General features: G+C 47.5%; 1 protein-coding gene across 4 annotated transcripts in view; it reads left to right on the forward strand.

Moving 5' to 3' along the window:
- The window catches only part of WIPF2 (WAS/WASL interacting protein family member 2), a 39,035-nt gene that overhangs the window by 18,018 nt on the left and 757 nt on the right, over positions 1-20,260 (forward strand). For all 4 annotated transcript variants that reach the window (XM_084749369.1, XM_084749368.1, XM_084749371.1 and 1 more), the window contains exons 2-7: positions 3,471-3,602; positions 8,445-8,577; positions 9,207-9,329; positions 11,226-11,882; positions 15,692-15,901; positions 19,853-19,954. In XM_084749369.1, the coding sequence (XP_084605495.1) occupies positions 3,540-3,602; positions 8,445-8,577; positions 9,207-9,329; positions 11,226-11,882; positions 15,692-15,901; positions 19,853-19,954 (1,288 nt within the window). In that variant the 5' untranslated portion in view covers positions 3,471-3,539. The remainder of the gene's footprint in view (positions 1-3,470; positions 3,603-8,444; positions 8,578-9,206; positions 9,330-11,225; positions 11,883-15,691; positions 15,902-19,852; positions 19,955-20,260) is intronic.

Below are 20,260 nucleotides of genomic sequence, written 5' to 3' on the forward strand. Positions count from 1 at the left end.
CACCGAGCCCATGTGTTGATTTTTTGTTGTTGTTGTTGTTGTTTTTTCTTTTTTGAGACAGGATTTCTCTGTGTAGACCAGTCTGGTCTCAAACTCACAGTGATTCACCTGCCTCTGCCTTCCAAGTGCTGGGATTAAAGGCGTCACCACCATGCCCAGCCCATGTGTTGACTTTTAACCCAGGAAGGTTTCCAAGTAGTATGTAAGTCTCCAGCATCCGTACAGTAAGAGATTGTGTCTGTGTGGGCTTGGGGAGCTCACCGTGCTCTGTGCACTGTGAGGAGGAAGCCGTTGCCCCACTCTGCCTTATTTGGTGTCATGGGCAATTTGGCTAAAGAAGGACACTTCTGGATGTGGAGAATGACCTTTCAATTTTATTTTAAACTTACCCCCTTGGTGATAGGGTTTCTGGGTGTGAAGATTTACTACTTTGGTTAATATTTTAGTGATGCTAAGAGTCTGTCTGGGGCACTGAGTGGGATGGGGTCTTGACCTTTTGGGTTCAGGTGATCTTCCCACCTCAGCTTTCCAAGTAGCTGACACCACAGGCGTTGAGCGTTGGCTCTCTGAGCGTGTTTTGATAAAAAAGACTGAAGTGGTTGTTCTCAGCCTTCCTAATGCTCTAGTCCTTTAATACAGTTCCTCATGCTGTGGTGACCCCAACTATAAAATTATTACATTGCTTTGTTTTTCATAGTAATGACAGCGATGCCAGACTCACAGCAATAACAAAATTGCTTTGTTTTTATTTTTATTTTTTTCTTGTTTTTTTGAGACAGGGTTTCTCTGTGTAGCCTTGGCTGTCCTGGAGTCACTTTGTAGACCAGGCTGACCTCAAACTCACAGCAATCTGCCTGTCTCTGCTTCCCAATTGCTGCGACTAAAGGCGCGTGCCACCACTGTCCGGCTTTTTTTTTTTTTTTTTTGAGACAGGATTTTTTGTGTGTAGCGCTGGCTGTCCAGGAACTTGCTGTTTAAACCAGGCTGGCCTTGGACTCAGAGATCTGCCTGCCTCTGCCTCCCAAGTACTGGGATCAAAGGTGTGCGCCACCACATCCCAGCATACCCAGCTGTTTAAAATGTTGGTTCTGGGGATTGAACTCTGTGCAATTACCAACTGAGCTATCCCCCAGTTCCTGCTTGGATGTTTGTGGAAGTCAGAAGACAATTTGTTAGAGGTTTTTTTCCTTACTGTATTGGCCCTAAGGATTGAACTCAGGCTGTCAGGCTTGGAGGCCTTGAGCCATCTCACCTCCCACTGCTTGGTTCTGAAGTGAGTTGAGGTGGCAGCCTTCATGAGAACACCATCCAGGTGCTGTCCAGCTGTGTGGGACATCACACTGGCAGGAGTTGGGGTTGGAGATTTGTCAGTCAAGTTTCTGGTCAATTCTATTCTCCTGCAACAGCTCCTGGCCTTAGACAACCTGTGGGATAGCTCCTCTTTCCTTTCTCCACTCCAAGACTTTGAGACTATTAAAACCACTTTAAAAAAAAAAAAAAGATTATTTATTTAATGTGTATGGTGTTCTATCTGCATGTAACACCTGCAGGCCAGAAGAGGGCACCAGATCTCATCATGATGGTTGTGAGCTACCATGTGCTTACAGGGAATTGACCTTTGGAAGAGCAGCCAGTGTTCTAACCTCTGAGCCATCTCTCCAGCTCAAAACTACTCCTTATCCACAGTGGATTATGGATATCCCTGTGCGGAGTTCAAAAGCAGGCCTTCCTGTGGCTTGTCTTGCTAGCTTGACTTTTAGGCTTGGCTTGGCACACATGCTCTCATCTGTACTGTCGGCTACGCTACTGCAAATCTCCCTCTGCCCAAATCACATTCATTGCTTTGTTTATAGGCGGTTCCTCTGTGAGCTGATTAGTTGACCTTATTTTGAATGTTTTTAAGATTTGTGCTTGCTTCTGTTTCTGTGTGTCTGTGTGCCTCATGTGGGTGGGTGCCTGTGGAGGCCAGAGAGGGCACCGAGTCCCCTGGTGTGAGAGCTGCAAAAGCAGCAGGCTCTCTAACTGGTGAGCCATCTTTCCGGCCCTTTATTTAGCAGCTTTCTTATATGAGTTTGTATTCATGGGGCCTATGTTATTTTGGCTTCCATTTTGGAGATCAAGAAAAGAGATTTTTCTTGGGACCAAACTTCGGAGGACGTGTTGTTCTTAAGCTCTTGTTTGATCTTTAGTCAGTTTACTGACCTACGTCAGTCAGTCCCCTCATTGCAGTCCTATCTGAGATGAAGCAAACTGTGGCGGGCAGTTAGATGTAGGTTCCAGATGCCAAGTGTTTATGACCAAGTAGGTAGGTAATTTCTCATGTGGTATTTATTCTCTAATCAAGTTCCATGGGTGTGACTATTCTGAGGTACAGGTGAACTGTGGCCTATGAGTCAAATCTGGTCACTAGCTTGTTTTTGAATGCCTCTAAACTGAGAATGAGTGTGTGTGTGTGTGTGTGTGTGTGTGTGTGTGTGTGTGTGTGTCTGTTATATTAGGTTTTTCTGTGAAGACCTGGCTGTTCTGGAACATGTTGTGTAGACCAGGCTGGCCTTGAATTCAGAGTTCTCTTTGCTTCTGCCTCCCTAGTGCTGGGATTAAAGCCATGCGCCACCACCACCAGTGATAGTATATTCTTAAAAGGCTGTAAAAAAATCAAAAGAATGAGAAGGTAGGCCACAAACTAGGAGAAAATACTTCACAGAGACATAGAACTTTAAAGACCCAACAGTAAAATGAAATGTCTAGTTAAAAAGAAAAAAACGTAAGGCTAGGGTTTTGAACAGCTTACTGGTAGAATATAGGCTTACCACACCTTCAGGCGCTAGCACCATCCCCCCCAAAACCTAAGGACTTAAACCACCTCAGCCAAGAAGATACACAAATGCAAGCAGGCTTATGAAAACACAATCAACTTCAGGTTCTTTGGGCAAGATACAGTACGTGCTTACTAGAGTGGCCAAAATCCAAACCGGCAGCACCAAGAGCTGGCAGAGATGTGGAGCAACAGGAATTCTTCAGTGCTGGTGCAAATCCAAAATTGGTATAGCCGCTTTTGAAGAAGTTTGTCAGCTCTTCTGACATACTCTTAGTGTATGGTCAGCAACCACACTGGACTGAGATGCCTGCATAGGGACAGAGTTACAGAAAAACTGTTGGTGATTCTTGCTCAGTTTTGCCGTGAACCTAAAACTTGTAAAATATAGTGGGCTTGTTTGTTTTTAATTGCGCTGAGAGTAGAGATTGGTGGTGAAGCCCATGCTTAGCACACGTGAGGCCCTGGGTTTGATTCCCAGTACCACAAAAGAAAATACTTTATAAAAGGAGGCTGTATGTTGGTGTTTTACAGAGCGTCTATGGAGGGGACGAAGTGCTCGGGGTCTCTGGCCCCTGTCCAATCTCTAGACCTCCTGGGCAATCAGGGCCTCTAATTAGAAAGCTGTTGTTTTGAATTTTGGTTTTGTTTACAGGTATATGAGTGACCTAAAGCTGCAAATAAAGACGGAGAGAGAACGGTGCCAACTGGGAGTAGGGCAAAGATGCCAATTCCTCCTCCCCCTCCACCCCCGCCCGGTCCTCCCCCACCTCCCACCTTTAATCAGGTAGGTAATCTCTCCACTAGGCTGTTTTCAAAGTTTTAAGTAAATTGGTGAACTTCTCATGCTGTTCTGTTCTTTTTCTTTTCAATCCTACTTGTTTAATATTTACAAATTTTCTTACCTGACCACTCTTTCTCTCTGAGCTTGCTCTTCAGTTGTATTTTTATGTCTTTTATATGTACTTTACATGGATGAGTGTTTTGCCTGCATGTGTGTATATGCACCATATCCATGCTTGGTGCCCCAGGAGGCAGGAGAGGGCTGCAGGGTCCTCAGGAGCCATGGTTACAAGCAGCTGTGTACCACCAGACAAAGTTGCTGGGAACTGAACTTGGGTCCTCTCTGCAAGAGCAGCAAATGTTCTTAACCACTGAGCCATCTCCCCTGAACTCACCCACACCTCTTGTGGTTTTGTTTGTATTAGGATCTTGCTATGTAGTCCAGGCTAGCCTTAAACTTTTAAGTGCTTTTTCCTCATTCCCCCAAGTACTGGGATTACAGATATAAGATAACCACATCCATTAATCATTTTTTAAAGATTTATTTTATTGTTATTTATATATATTCTGCCTGCATGCACACCTACATACCAGAAGGGGGCCCCAGATCTCACTGTACATGGTTGTGAGCCACCATGTGGTTGCTGGGAATTGAACTCAGGACTTTGGAAGAACAGACAGTGCTCTTAACTTCTGAGCCATCTCTTCAGCCCCCATTAATCATTTTTAATACCATCTATAATCTTTTTTTTCTTCTAGACAAGGTTTCTCTGTGTAGCCTTGGCTGTCCTAGACTTGCTCTGTAGACCAGGCTGGCCTCGGACTCACAGTGAATCACCTGCCTCTGCCTCCAGAGTGCCGGGGTTAAAGGTGTGTGCCACCATGCCCGGCACTATCTATAATTTTAATATATATTTGAATTTTGTTTTGTTTTGTTTTTAGAGACAGGGTCTCTGTGTAGCTTTGGCTGTCCTGGATTCGCTTTGTAGACCAGGCTGGCCTCAAACTCGCAGCAGTCCGCCTGCCTCTGCCTTCCGAGTGCTGGGATTAAAGACATGTGCTACCACGCCCCACCATATATTTGAATTTTAACTAAAATTCTCTTCCCTAGCATTTTGAGACAGGCTCTCACTATGTGACTGGTCTCTGACTTACAGTATGATCCTTCTTTCTCGGTCTTCTTCATGCCTTCCAGATCATAGGCCACCAGATACCTAGGAGTTCCCTGCATAGACACACTTAACAGCAGGCAGTGTAGGGAGACAGAACACGTAGGTGCTAAGAATTGAACCAAGGTCCTCTGGAAGATCAGCCAGCATTCTTAACCACTGAGCCATCTTTCCAGCACCCTGTTTTTGTTTTGTTGAGACAGGTTTTACTGTGTAGTGATGGCTGGTGTGGAACTCATTTTGTAGGCAAAGCTGGCCTTGAACTCACAGAGATCTGCCTCCCAAGTGCTGGGATCAAAGGTGCGTGTCACCATGCTCAGCCTTTGTTGTCTGGTGTTTAAGACAGGGTCCTATTGTGCGGCCTAAGCTAGTCTCAATGTAAGTAGTCCTCCTGGCTCAACCTCCCACCATACCTAGCTTTCATCTTAACAGTTTGCGATTTTCCTCCATGTGCCAGGCACTGTAGACCAGTGAGCAGTGGTCCTGTTGTCATGATGCGTACAGTCAAATAGTTATAAACTATACTAACTTAATAGAGAGAATATATTATATTTTAGCCTGCTTTCTATTTTTAAAATATAAATTTTATTTATTTATTATTATGTATACAGTGGCCTGTCTGCATGTACACGTGCAGGCCAGAAGAGGGCATCGGATCACATTATAGATGGTTGTGAGCCACCATGTGGTGTTAGGAATTGAACTCAGGATCTCTGGAAGAGTAGTCAGTGCTCTTACCCTCTGAGCCATCTCTCCAGCCCTAAAATATTTACTTTTTTTTGTTTGTTTGTTTTTTTGGTTTTTTGAGACAGGGTTTCTCTGTGTAGCCTTGACTGTCCTGGACTCACTTTGTAGACCAGGCTGGCCTTGAACTCACAGCGATCCGCCTGCCTCTGCCTCCCAAGTGCTGGGATTAAAGGCGTGTGCCACCACGCCCAGCCCAAAATATTTACTTTTAAATAGAAAGAACAAGGACTTATGTGTACGAGTGGTTTTGCTTGCCTGTATGTATGTGCGCAGTGTGCATGCCTGGTGTCCACAGAGGAGGCCAGAGCGGAATGTTAGCTCTGGAACAGGAGTTAGGAGTGGTTGTGAGTTGACTAATGTGGGTACTGGGAACTGAACCCAGGTCCTCTGTAGGAACAGCAGATGTTCTTTACCTCTGAGCCATTTCTTCAGACCCTGCCTTCTTTTTAATTCTAAGTGTTGCTGGACTTTCTAAATATTTGCATGCTGTTTAATTTCTTTTGTGCAGTGGTCATGCCCTTTGATTATTTAACTGTTGGTTTGTAAAACCTCTTTCTTTGTCTGTTACAATTCTGTAGATTTCAGTCTTTCCCTGTGCTTTAGTTGTAGAAACCATGAGCCCCGCTCATAATCTACTCACCTTTGAACTCTAGATGCTGCCATCTCAGCTAGCCACGGTGATCAGGAGTGTTCCACCGCATTCAGCTTCAGAATGGTTTTGGGGTTTTTTTTGGTTTTGGTTTTGGTTTTGGTTTTGGTTTTGGTTTTTCTTTTTTTTCTTTTCTTTTTTTTTTTTTTTTTTTTTTTTTTTTTGAGACAGGGTTTCTCTGTGTAGCCTTGGCTGTCCTGGACTCACTTTGTAGACCAGGCTGGCCTCGAACTCACAGCGATCCACCAGCCTCTGCCTCCCGAGTGCTGGGATTAAAGGCGTGCACCACCACGCTCGGCTTGGTTTTTGTTTTTCAAGACAGGGTTTCTCTGTGTAGTCTTGGCTGTCCTGGACTCTGTAGACCAGGCTGGCCTTAAACTCACAGCGATCCACCTGCCTCTGCCTCCTGAGTACTGGGATTAAAGGCATGTGCCACCACACCCGGCCTGGTTTTGATTTTTAATGGCTTCATTGAGACCCTAAAAAGCTCTACATGTGGGCTGGCAGGTGGAAATGGTTGCTAACGTCTGGCAGCCTGAGCTTGACTCCATGGTAGATGGAGAGAACCTCTGAAACTTAGCTTTGACCTTCCTGGCTAAGTGCGTGTGCACACACACACATGCACACACACGCACACAGGCACACCAAGTGCATCCAGACCCCGTATCAGTGCTGTGTTACAGTTCAGGTGTGTGTAGGACATTCATTTGGAGGTCTACTGTACTTGCTGTTGTGTATGTGAAGCTTAGGTCAGACATGAGGGGAGATGGCTCACTAGGTAAAGTGCTTGCGTCACAAGGGTGAGGTCCTCAGTTTATTCTAGCACATATATTAAAAAATGAAATCTAACCAGCTGAGGTGGTGCACACCTGTAACCCCAGCACTCAGGAGGCAGAGGTCAGCTGATCTCTGTGAGTTCGAGGTCAGCATGGTCTACAGACTGAGTTTCAGGATAGCCAGGACCACAGAGAAACCCTGTCTTGAAAAATAAGCAAACAGAGCTGGGCGTTGTGGCGCACACCTTTAATTCCAGCACTCCGGAGGCAGAGGCAGGTGGATTGCTGTGAGTTTGAGGCCAGCCTGGTCTACAAAGTGAGTCCAGGTTGGCCAAGGCTACACAGAGAAACTCTGTCTCGAAAAAACCAAAACCAAAAACAAAAAAGAAAAATAAGGAAACAAACAAAAAAGCTAAGTGTAGCAGGACATAGAGGTGAGTGGCTCTCTATGCATTCAGGTCAGCCAGGGCTAAGTAGTGAGGTGTGGTCTCAAAAATAAAATAAGAACAAATACAAAAAATGAAGTAAAGCTGGGCAGTGGTGGTGCAGCCTGTAATCCCAGCATTTGGGAGGCAGAAACAGGTGGATCACTGAGTTCGAGGCCAGCCTGGTCTACAAAGCAAGTCCAGGACAGCCAAGGCTACACAGAGAGACCCTGTCTTAAAACAAACAAACAAACAAAAACAAAAAAGGGGGGACCCTCTCTCGAAAAAAATAAGCAAACTTGGCTCCCATCTGACAGGTACAGGCTCTTTCTCTGCAAACCTGGTAACCCAAATTCAGTCTTTAGAACCCAAAGTGGAAGCAGAGAACCAGCTCCAGAAAACTGTCCTCTGCATGTTCAGCAGGGCACATGTAGAAATGACAAATAACATTTTAAAGTTTGAAAAATTGGCTTGGTGTCTGCTAATAAGGTGCTCTTAACTTTCTAGAACCATTCTTTCCTCAGTTTTGGGGTAGGACTGTCCAGGTCTACTGTGTAACATTGTATAGAAGACAAAGGAGTAGGAAGGTAACGGATAAGCTGGGATAAAATCCTGCAGAGTCAGTGCTGAGGTGTGGCTTCTCGCTTTTACCAGTGACTGATTCATGACCATGGACACTCTTCAGCTTCTGAGCCACACTTTGAAATGTGGATCACGGGAATCACACCTTTCTGTAGGAATATTTCAAATTGTAAGCGAGGTAATCTAAGTACTCGTAAGCACAGTGCCCGAGGCCTGGTGCCTCAGGTAGAGCGTGTGTTCTCGATGCTGCTCTGTTAACACATCCAAGACGCAAAGTCATGGCTGGTTCTTCCCTCAGAAGCTTGTGAGCGGGAGGGAGGTCTGCGCCCTTTGCAGAAGAAAGTGGGGAGTTAAGAGTGATTGATGATGCACACTGGCACAAATATCTGAGTGTGCTGCACCAGCACCTTACGGGACCCCTTGGCTTAAGCCACTTACATCAGTCCTGTAATAGAAGGGCTCTTTAGGGTAGACTTAGCATTTCCCTTCTTCCTCCAGGCAAACACAGAGCAGCCCAAACTCAGCAGAGATGAGCAGCGGAACCGAGGCGCCCTCCTACAAGACATTTGTAAAGGGACCAAACTGAAGAAGGTGACCAATGTCAATGATCGGAGCGCTCCTGTCATTGAGAGTGAGTCTAAGCTTTCTTCCTAGCATCCAGGCCTGGAAGACTTCTCTGGAGCGTCTGTGGGAAAATGGTGTCCTGGGTGTCTTAGCTGCCCTTTGAGCTGCAGAGTTGAAGACCATAAAAGTTCTTTTTGATTCTCTCAGGGTTAAACCTCCTCCCCCCCTGCTGCTAGTGTTTGTCATGGCACATCCTTGGCTCTTCTCTCTGGAGACCACCACATTCCTGGAAGCCTCTTGGCAGAAACCAAGGCTGCTTTTCCAGTTGCTGTACATGCCCGTTCTCGCAGGCCTCAGGAGAGTCATTCACACTCCATCCCCTGAGCCCAGAGAGCTCTGCTTAAAGGAATCTTCAACTGAGTTATTTTCCTTCACCCTAAGTAAAGAGGGCCCCTCCTTCCCTTTGTTCTTTTGGGTTGTGTTAGTAGTCACCACATAAAGGTGCTCAGCTGTGAGGCCTCTGTGTTCTTGGGTTTGTTTGCGTGCTTGGAGGTGCTGTGCTGCCTCCTGATAGAGAGGCAAAGCAAGACTGGTATGTTTGTAAAGGAAAGCCTCGCTAGAGGAATGCTCTCTTCCCGGCTGACTTGGTCAGCAGCTCAGAGCAGTTGAAGTGAAACCCGTACCTCTGCCTTACAGAGCCCAAAGGGAGCGGTGGTGGCTACAGTCCTGGCCCTGGAGCTGCTGCACTGCAGCCCAAGGGGGGCCTCTTTCAAGGAGGAGTGCCGAAGCTCCGACCTGTGGGAGCCAAGGATGCTTCAGGTATCTGAGAATCTGAGAAACGACTTTTATCTCTCAATCACGCCTGGTTTTTGGTGGTGGTAGTGGTGGTTTTTTGTTGTTGTTGTTTTTGTTTTTTGTTTTTTTGAGACAAGGTCTCTCTGTGTTAGCCTTGGCTGTCCTGGAGTCACTTTGTAGACCAGGCTGGCCTCAAACTCACAGCGATCCACCTGCCTCTGCCTTCCGAGTGCTGGGATTATGTCCACCTGGTGGTGGTTTTTTGTTTTTGTTTTTTTTAAAACTTGTTCCCAGTGTGCTGTCTTAGGTTGAGAACTGGGGTCGAGGGTGGGAGGAAAAAGAAGTAGGAGCCACACTGTAAAGCAAAGCTCAGGGGTAAAGACGGTGTGAGCGTGCGTGCTGCAGTCCTGCTCGGGAGGCTGAAGCAGGAGAATCACCACAGGAGAGCTGGAGGCCAGCCTGACCCACAAGGGTGAGAGTCTGCCTTAAAGAAACAAAACAGATTTTAAGTGCTGGGTTATAGCTCAGCGAGTTGAAGGCTTGCTAGTGTGTATGAAGACTTGAGTCCAGACCCCCCCCTGCACCGCATAAACCAGGCTAGGTGGACATATGTAATCCCAGAACTTGGGAGATAGAGGCAGGAGACTCTCAGACATTCAAGGCCATTCTTGGCTATATATTGAGTCTGAGGCTAGCCTAAGTTACACACACACACACACACACACACACACACACACACACACACGTATACACCCAAAGAATAGATTTATTATTTGGCCCTTAAGAAGAAAATTAATGTTATTTGTAACAATGTGGACAGACCTAGAGGACATTGTGTTGAGTGAAATAAGGAACAGAAAGACAAATAAGCCGAGCTATGATGGGACATGCCTGTGGAGGCCTGGTCTACAGAGTGAGTTCCAGGACAGCCAGGGCTGCACAAAGCCCCTCCTCCCTGAAAAAAGGATAAAAGAAATACAATTCAATTTCAGTGTGTTCAACTTATGTCAGTAAACTGGGCGGTGGTGGCGCACGCCTGTAATCCCAGCACTCGGGAGGCAGAGGCAGGCGGATCCCTGTGAGTTCGAGGCCAGCCTAGTCTACAAAGTGAGTCCAGGACAGCCAAGGCTGCGCAGAGAAACCCTGTTTCGAAAAACCAAAACAACAACAACAACAACAAAAAACAAAAGCCGGGCGTGGTGGCGCACGCCTGTAATCCCAGCACTCAGGAGGCAGAGGCAGGCGGATTGCCGTGAGTTCGAGGCCAGCCTGGTCTACAAAGTGACTCCAGGACAGCAAGGGCTAACATAGAGAGACCTTGTCTCAAAAAAACAAAAAACAAAAACAAAAACAAAAAACAAAATCAACTTATGTCAATAATATTTATTAACAGACCCTGAGTCTGTTTAAACCTGATTAAAACTCAGAACTTGCAAGGTGTGAATACACATGCCTTATTTCCAGCATTTGGGAGGCAGAGGCAGGCTAATCTCTGTGAGTACCAGGACAGCCAGGGCTACACAGAGAAACCCTGTCTTGAAAAACAAAAACCTCTCAGAACTAGGGCTAGAGATGTAGGCCAGCACGGAGAGAGCATGCTTGGGGCTCTGGGTTTGGTCCCAGGCCACAGAACTCGAAGGACTGTGCTACCCTCGCTGCTGTGCAGGTCCCACTGAGGAGACTGATCAGCTACATACTGACTGATAGACTTGAACTGTTTTTGTTTTGTTTTGTTTGGGTTTTTGGTTTTTTGTGACAGGGTTTCTCTGTGTAGCCTTGGCTGCCCTGGACTCGCTTTGTAGACCAGGCTGGCCTCGGACTCACAGCGATTCGTCTGTCTCTGCCTCCCAAGTGCTGGCATTAAAGGCTACCACACTTTAGACTTGAACTGTTAACGCTGTGCTGTCGGGTGTATTGTAGAGACTCCAGCTGGTAAGCCAGGCCTGCAAGTCCCCAGTTCCCGAGCTGCTGCTCCAAGGCCTCCAGTGTCAGCAGCCAGTGGGCGTCCTCACGATGATACCGAGAGCAGTCGAGCCTCCCTCCCAGAACTGCCCCGGATGCAGAGACCCTCCTTACCGGACCTCTCCCGCCCCAACACTACCAGCGGTACCGGCATGAAGCACAGCTCCTCTGCTCCTCCTCCACCGCCTCCAGGGCGGCGTGCCAACGCGCCCCCTGCTGCTCTGCCCCTGCACAGCAGCAAAACCCAAGCCTACAACAGGGAGAAACCGTTGCCTCCAACACCAGGACAGAGGCTGCACCCTGGTCGAGAAGGACATCCTATTCCACCCCCTGTAAAGCCACCTCCTTCTCCTGTGAATGTCAGAACGGGACCCAGTGGCCAGTCTCTGGCTCCTCCCCCACCACCTTACCGCCAGCCTCCTGGGGTCCCCAATGGGCCTTCAAGCCCCACCAATGAGTCAGCCCCTGAGCTGCCACAGAGACACAATTCTTTGCATAGGAAAACTCCAGGGCCTGTCAGAGGCCTTGCACCTCCTCCACCCACCTCTGCCACCCCCTCCTTGTTGAGTAACAGGCCACCTCCCCCAGCCCGAGACCCGCCCAGTAGGGGAGCAGGTAAGTGCTTAGAAACTCTCTCTCTCTCTCTCTTGGCTTTTTCACAGAGTGAGCATCTCTGCAGTAATTAGAATACGAATTCAAGTACCTGGTTTATTGGTGCCATTTTTTTTTTTTTTTTTTGGAAACAGGGTTTCTCTGTGTATTCTTGGCTGTCCTGGACTCGCTCTGTAGATCCACCTGCTCTGCCTTCCACGTGCTGGGATTAAAGGCGTGCGCCACCATGCCCAGCTATTGGTGCCTTTTTATGTGTTGGTAATTGTTAGGGAAAAGATTAAAGAACTCAGTGTCGTGGACAACCTAGTAAATCCGTATGACAATGGTGTGTAGTATGCTTTAGAGGAATACACACCAGGCAAGAAGATCCACTAGGGAAGAGGTTAAAGTAGACAAGCCTTAACCTGTGTGGTGACAGTGTGGGAAAGACCCGAGTAGGAGTGTTTATAGCACTTGGGACAGCAGGGAGGTCACTGAAAATGAGGGCAAGGGTGGCGGGAGTGAGAGTGGGGAAGTTAGGGAGACTCGGGGGAGACTGCGAAGACTTGGAGCTGAGCCCGTCCCACAGCCAAGGCATCCTGTGGCTTTTGAGACAGAGTCTCTGTATCCTTGGCTCTCCTGGAACTTGTTATATAGATCAGGCTGATCTTGAATGCAGAGATCCACCTGCCTCTGCCTCCTGAATGTTGGGATTAAAGGCGTGCACTAGCACACCTGGTTCTAAATAAATTTTCATTAAAATAATAATAGTAAGAAAATAATGCTTGGTGGTTGGAGAGATGGCTCAATGATTTAAGAGCATCCTCCCGAGCACCTGGGTTAGTTTCCCAGCGTCCACACGTCGGCTTACAGCTGTCTGTAGCATCAGTTGTAAGAGCTCTGACGCCCTCTTCTGGTCTCTGAGGGCATCAAGCGTGCCTGGTGCCCAGGTACAGATGTAAGCAGGGCACCCATACACACAAAGTGTTAACTGTAGAAGACAAAGCAATAGGCAACCCTTCTGTGCAGCATCAGGAGAGAAGTGGGAGGTGAAGGAGGAGGCAGATTGGGGTGGGTTCAGGAATTTAGGGCACCAGCTGTATAGGAAGGAGGCTGAAGCAAGAGGCTGACTTGAGCCATAGGAGTTTTGAGGCTAGCCTGGGCAACATAGGGAAACTATGTGTGACCAGAATGAGAAAGGAACGTGTAAGAAAGCATATAGGAAGCTTTGTGAAGGCCTAGTTGAGTGTGTCTGTGTTCACAGATAGAACGGTCGCTGGAGCACCTGCTGCTCTCCCTGAGGTCCTGGGCTTGGTTCCCAGCAGCTCACAACTCCTGTAACTACAGTTCCAGGGCATCTGCTGCCTTCTTCTAGCCTCCATGGGCACCTGTGCATACAGGGTGCACATACAGACATGCAAGCACACGCACATATGCATAAGTAAGTAAAAATAAGCTAAAAAGTAAGCTGGGCCTGGTGGTGCAGTCCCTTAATCCCAGCACTGGAGAGGCAGAGGCAGGCAGACTCTGTGAGTTCGAGGCCAGCCTGGTCTACAAAGCGAGTCCCGGACAGCCAGGGCTGTTACACAGAAACCCTGTCTCTAAAAACAAAAACTTAAATAACTTAGTAAAAAGGCCATTATCGTGTCCTGCTGCTTGGTTAGGCTGCGTGTAGATTCACACACTCCCGAGCAGGCTTCTAGAGGGCACCCCACACAGCCTTCCTGCAACCACAAGGTAGCTCAGGAGTCTGTAACATTCAGGTTTCTTTTAAAAAACATACAGAGGTTAGGGATAAAGCTAGAGAGATGGCTCAGTAGTTAAGAGCGCTGGCTGCTCTTTCCAGAGAACCCGAGTTCAGTTCCCTACACCCAAATGGCAGCTCACAGTCACTTAGTTCCTGGAGAAGCTGGAGGACACTCTTTTCTGACCTCTGCTGATAGCAAGCGTGCACATGGTCCACACACACATGCAGGCAAACATGCATACACATAAATACATCTTTAAAAAAAAAAAAGACAGTGTGAGTAAGTCCCATATCTTTCTCATCCCATTCTGTAATAAAAGCAGAGAAAATAAATTGATGTGTGGGTTAGGTGAGTAGTGTCAAGTGTCTGCAGACTTCTTGCTTTTCACAGTCTACGAGTCGTATTCTGTCTGTAAGCCACGAGCAACATGAGCCACGGCGAGGCCTCAGCCTGCTGCCCCCGTCAGTAACCAGAGCCGCGGTTCCCGAGCAGCCCATAGTCTTTTGTATCGTAGCTGTATTTGTTGTGCGACATTGGGCAGGTTTTTTTGATTCTTTTGAGTTTGTTTTTCATTTGTAAGCTAGAGGGATATGTGAAAATGTAGTGCACTGATAAAGTTGTATGTAAAGGGCACCTGAGTAGTTCACGAACTGACTTCTGTTAAATTACGTTACTGTATGAAAATGCATGTTTAGGCTGAGCCGGCAGCAGCAAGTTCCAGACCAGCCTGGGCTGAATAGCAAGTCTGAGTCAAGCCTAGATCAAGATGAGACTCATTGCTGTGCTGGTTGCATATGCGTTTAATCCCAGCACTCAGGAGGCAGAGGCTCTGTGAGTTCAAGGTCAGCCTGGTCTGCAGATCAAGGGCCAGGACCACACAGAGGGTGGGGGAGAAATGAGATCAATCTTAAAAACACAAAACTCCTAACAGATCAAAACTAAACAACTAAATGAAGGGGTGTCAGGGGTGGAGAGAGGGGTGGCAGCAGCTCTGGATGGGAAAGGTGATCTGAGACTCAACCACCCTAAGGCTCCTCTTAGAGCCTAATTCTCTCTTTTATTTTCTATGGTTTGTCTCTTTTGGTTTTTTCTTTTTCTTTTTAATATTTAATTTTAATTTATGTGCGTTAGTGTGAGAGTATCAGATACTCGAGTTACAGATAGTTGTGAGCTGCCATGTGGTTGCTGGGAATTGAACCTGGGTCCTTTGGAAGAGCAGGCAGTGCTCTTAACCATTGAGCCATCTCTCCAGCCCGTTTTGTTTTTTAAGACGGGGTTTTCTACATATCCCTGGCTGTCCTGGAATTTGCTCTGTAGACCAGGGTAGCCTGGAACTCAGAGCTCTGCCTGCCTCTGCCTCCTGAGTACTGAAAAGCATGATGTACCACCACTGCCTGGCACTCTAAATTTTTAAGTTGGTATACAAAACAATGACTTTCATTTCTATAAATTTCTCATATTCACTCCCTCACTAGCCTCCCCCAGGCTGCTTACTTTATTTTTAAAGATTGAATTAGCTGAGTGGGGGTGTCGTACACCTTTAATCCCAGCACTCAGGAAGCAGAGGCAGGCTGATCTTTGTGATTTTTGTGATCTTTGAGGCCAGCCTGGTCTACAGAGTGAGTTCTAGGACAGCCAGGGCTCCACAGAGAAATCCAAAGGAAGATGATTTTTTTTTTTTTTTTTTTTTTGGTTTTTTGAGACAGGGTTTCTCTGTGTAGCCTTGGCTGTCCTGGACTCGCTTTGTAGACCAGGCTGGCCTCGAACTCAGAGTGATCCGCCTGCCTCTGCCTCCCGAGTGCTGGGATTAAAGGCGTGTGCCACCACGCCCGGCTGAAAGATGAGTTTTTATTTTATGTGCATTGGTCTTTTGACTGCATGCATATCTGTGTGAGGCTGTCAGATCCTCTGGAACTGGAATTACAGACAGTTGTGAACTGCTGTGTGGGTGCTGGGAATTGAACCCAGCTTCTCCGGAAGAACACAGAGCCTTCCAGGCTCTACTTTCTTAGTTCATGTCTCTCAAACCCCTCTCTCCTTTGCCAGTTCTAGCCCAGCCCTAACTGCTTTGAATTTTAATTGCAGCTCCTCCACCCCCACCACCCATGATCCGAAATGGTGCCAGGGATGCTCCCCCTCCCCCACCACCTTACCGAATGCATGGGTCAGAACCACCGAGCAGAGGAAAGCCCCCACCGCCACCCTCAAGGACACCAGCTGGGCCACCGCCTCCTCCACCACCGCCCCTGAGGAATGGCCATAGAGACTCCATCACCACTGTCCGCTCCTTCTTGGGTAAGTAGTGATTTTTGTCTCACAGTTCTGGTGGTGATGTCCCTGACTCCTGTGCCTTAGTGGCCACATGGCCTCTGGAGATAGAGGACGGCCTAGAGCTGCAGCCGCTGTTCACAGCAGCTCCTCTCCCGACATGGAGTTCTGCTCCATTGACATCCCTTTCCTTACGTGTACAGGCTGGCTCTGCAGCTGCTCCCCAGCCCCAGAGCACCACTGGTTAGGCTTCCCAGCAGGCTATGCTTTTTCTTCATATAAATCCTAGAATTCTGTATCCAAGGAGGGAAGTGTCTTCTTGGTTACTCAGGAAGAAGCTCGGTGGTGTAGCGCTGGCCTAATGTGTCCGTGGTCCTGGGTTCAGAAAAAGCAGGAAAAGCTAAATAAGCTTAGCTTACTGGGGCCCTTGGTTGAGCCTAGCACTACAAAAACAAAATATACAGAGGCCAGTGGCGAACCAGCCTAGTGGGTCTTTGAGGAAGTAATTTTATTTCTTTGGCCTACACTTTCACTATCTACAGAACCAGGAAACTGACTAGAGAAGTATTGTAGCGATCAACTTCCCCAAGCTTATAAATTAAGGGAGTTCACCTTGTGGTCAGGAATGGAGCCATAAGTAGAGGTGCCCGGATGAGTTGTCAGGCCTGACGGTCTCTTTCAACTCTTAACACTCTAGGCTCTAAAATGAGGTTGCTCCTCTGTCACTATCTCCCTAACACGGTCCCAGTCTGTTCTGAGCAGAAGCTCCAGGATTTTGCTTTGAACATACATCCATCCATATTGCAGAACTCTTTGAAATGTAGTGTGGTATGGGAGCACGTGTCTAATCCCAGCGTCTCACGCGCTGATAAGCTCGCGAGCAGCGGGCCTTTTTCAAATAAGGGGTTGTTTGTTTAAATCGAGGCAGCTCCGGCTGCATGCCAGGCGCCATGTGGAGGCGGGGGTCCACAAAGGGCTCTGTGGCTCCCCACAGGGGCACGTGTCTAATCCCAGCGCACAGAGTTTAGCTGAGTCAGGAGATTTTTTTGTTTGATTTTTGGTTTTTCGAGACAGGGTTTCTCTGTGTAGCCTTGGCTGTCCTGGACTCGCTTTGTAGACCAGGCTGGCCTCAAACTCACAGCGATCTGCCTGCCTCTGCCTCCCGAGTGCTGGGATTAAAGGCGTGTGCAACCACCGCCCAGCTGTTTTTGTTTTTTGAGACAGGCTTTCTCTGTGTACCCTTGACTGTCCTAGACGCACCTTATAGATCAGGCTGGCCTTGAACTCACAGCAATCCACCTGCCTCTGTCTCTCAAGTGCTGGGATTAAAGGTGTTTGGCAGGAGAATCTTAAATTCAAAACCAGCCTATAATACATAGCAGGACCCTATCTAAAGATTTTTTTTTTAATTTTATTTTATATATATGACTACTCTATCTGATCTCAGTATAGATGGCTGTGAGCCACCATGTGGTTGCTGGGAATTGAACTCAGGACCTTTGGAAGAGCAACCAGTGCTCTTAACCACTGAGCCATCTCTCCAGCTCTGCAAGACCCTATCTAACCAAAAAAAGAAAGCTTTGAAGCAAAAAAGAGACTTTGAGGCTTGTGATCAGGCTGTACCCATAAAACTTGTGACTGTTCTGACGGGGTCACAGGAAGTAGGAGTGGGGCAGGACATCACTGTCTGAACTGTGTTGCAGAGCAGCATAGGGTAACCTAGGTTGAAATTTTTTTTTTTTTTTTGGTTTTTCGAGACAGGGTTTCCCTGTGTAGCCTTGACTGTCCTGGACTCACTTTGTAGTCCAGGCTGGCCTCGAACTCACAGCGATCCGCCTGCCTCTGCCTCCCAAGTGCTGGGATTAAAGGCGTGCGCCACCACGCCCGGCTAGGTTGAAATTTTTTCTGGTTAAAAAACTCTTACTAAGCCGGGCGTGGTGGCACACGCCTATAATCCCAGCACTTGGGAGGCAGAGGCAGGCGGATCGCTGTGAGTTCGAGGCCAGCCTGGTCTACAAAGTGACTCCAGGACAGCCAAGGCTAACACAGAGAGACCTTGTCTCAAAAAAACAAACAACAACAACAACAACAAAAAACCTCTCACTAAAGCCAGATGTGGTGGCAATGTATATAGTTCCAGACTAGCCGAGGCTCCATTAGTGAGACCCTGTCTAAGAACAAACACCGTCATCATCATCATTTATTTGGCTTACACTTCCACATCACTGTTTATCATTGGAGGAATTGAGGGCGGGAACCTGGGAGCAGGAGCTGATGCAGAGGCCATGGAAGGGTGCTGCTTATTTGCTTGCTCCCCGTGGCTTGTTCAGCCTGCTTTCTTACAGACCCCAGGACCACCAGTGAAGGGATGGGACCACCCATAGTGGGCTGGGCCCTCCCCCAAAAGTCACTAATTAAGAAAATTCCTTATAGCTGGGTCTTACAAGCATTTTCTCAATTGAGGGTCCCTCCTTTCAGATAACTCTAGCTTGTGTCAAGTTGACATAAAGCTATTCAGTACATAAATAAAGAGAATGGAGAGATAGCATAGTGGTTAAGAGTATTGATTATTCTTTAAAGGACCCAGGTTCAATTCTCAGCATCCACATGAGGTTCAACCATCTGGAACTTGTGTCTCAGGAAATTTGATGCCTTCCTCTGTCCTCTGTGGGCACTGAATGCACATGATGAACAGACACACATGTAGGCAAAGTACAGGCACACAATTTTAAAAATGAATTATGGCCAGGAGGTGGTGGCGCATACCTTTAATCCTAGCACTCTGGAGGCAGAGGCAGGTGGATTGCTGTGAGTTTGAGGCCAGCCGGTCTATAAAGCAAGTCCAGGGCAGCCAAGACTACATAGAAACCCTGTCTGGAAAAAAGAAAAATTACATTTTTCTCTGTATGTATATGTTTCTGTGTGTATATGTATCTGTGCCTGTGTATGTGTATTGTTGGGTATGGAGACCAAAGGTCACCATTAGGTGTTTTCCTTAATCACTCTTTTCCACCATAAATTTCTGAGATCTGTTTTTCTGACTGAACCTGGAGCTCCTCGGTTGGCCTGGCTGACTGACCCAGGGACCCAGTGATTCCCCCATCTCTTTGCTTCCACAGCCCTGGGTTACAGGCTCCGGTCACCATGCCCAGCCTTTTACATGGGCACTGGGGAACCAAACTGAGGTCCTTATACTTGCATGACTTGCAGGGCAAGCACTGAATTAAAGACAGTGCCACCTCCGCGGCTCCCAGATAAACTGTCTTTGGATATCCATTGTACGTGAGATGCACCCAAGGCAATGCTTCTGCTGCCTTGGGCACTTTGGTTTGGTGGGTAGGATTTCTTCATTTAGCAGAACTTATAGATGAGTAAATAGGGAAGGTCTTTTTTTGTTGTTTTGTTTTTTTCGAGACAGGGTTTCTCTGTGTAGCCTTGGCCATCCTGGACTCACTTTGTACACCAGGCTGACCTCGAACTCACAGCGATCCGCCTGCCTCTGCCTCCCGAGTGCTGGAATTAAAGGCGTGCGCCACCACGCCCTGCTAAATAGGGAAGGTCTTAAGAGGTCAGAAGTTGGGGCTGCAGAGATGGCTCAGTGGTTAAGAGCACTGGCTGCTCTTCCAAAGGTCCTGAGTTTAATTCTCAGCAGCCAGGTGGTTGCTCACAACCATCTATGAGATCTGGTGCCCTCATGCAGGCACACATGCAGGCAGAATACTATATAGATAAATAAATAATAAATAAGTAAATAGATCTTTAAAAAAAAAAAAGAGGGCCATGCATAGTGACGCATACCTTTAATCCCAGCACTTGGGAGGCAGATTGCTATGAATTCAAGGCCAGCCTGGTCCACAAAACTAGTTGAGGACAGCCAGGGCTACACAGAGAAACCCTGTCTCAAAAAACAAAAACAAAACAACAAAGGAGGTCAGAAGTCTGTGGGAGAGGCGACTCAATACTCTGCTCTTTTCACAGATGATTTTGAGTCCAAGTACTCCTTCCATCCAGTGGAGGACTTTCCTGCTCCAGAAGAGTATAAACATCTTCAAAGAGTATACCCCAGCAAGACAAACCGAGGTGAGAGGCCAGCGAAGGAGGCTCCATGACTGTCTGCTGCATGGTTTGTGTGTTAACTCTGAGGTCAAGTGTGCTTCCACACATGTAGATGTCAGCAGGAGTTGGTTTTCTTCCACCAAGTGGATCCTGGAGATTAAACTCAGGCCAACAGGCTTGGCAGCAAGCACCTACTTACCCAGCCATCTCTCCAGCCCTAATCCCTTGATTTTAGAAATTGACTTAAAGGGCTGGAGAGATGGCTCAGTGGTTAAGAGCACTGGCTGCTTTTCCAAAGGTCCTGAGTTCAATTCCCAGCAATCACATGGT

Source organism: Acomys minous (genome assembly GCF_964271855.1).
Source record: "Acomys minous genome assembly, chromosome: 12".
Classification (NCBI taxonomy): Eukaryota; Metazoa; Chordata; class Mammalia; order Rodentia; family Muridae; genus Acomys; species Acomys minous.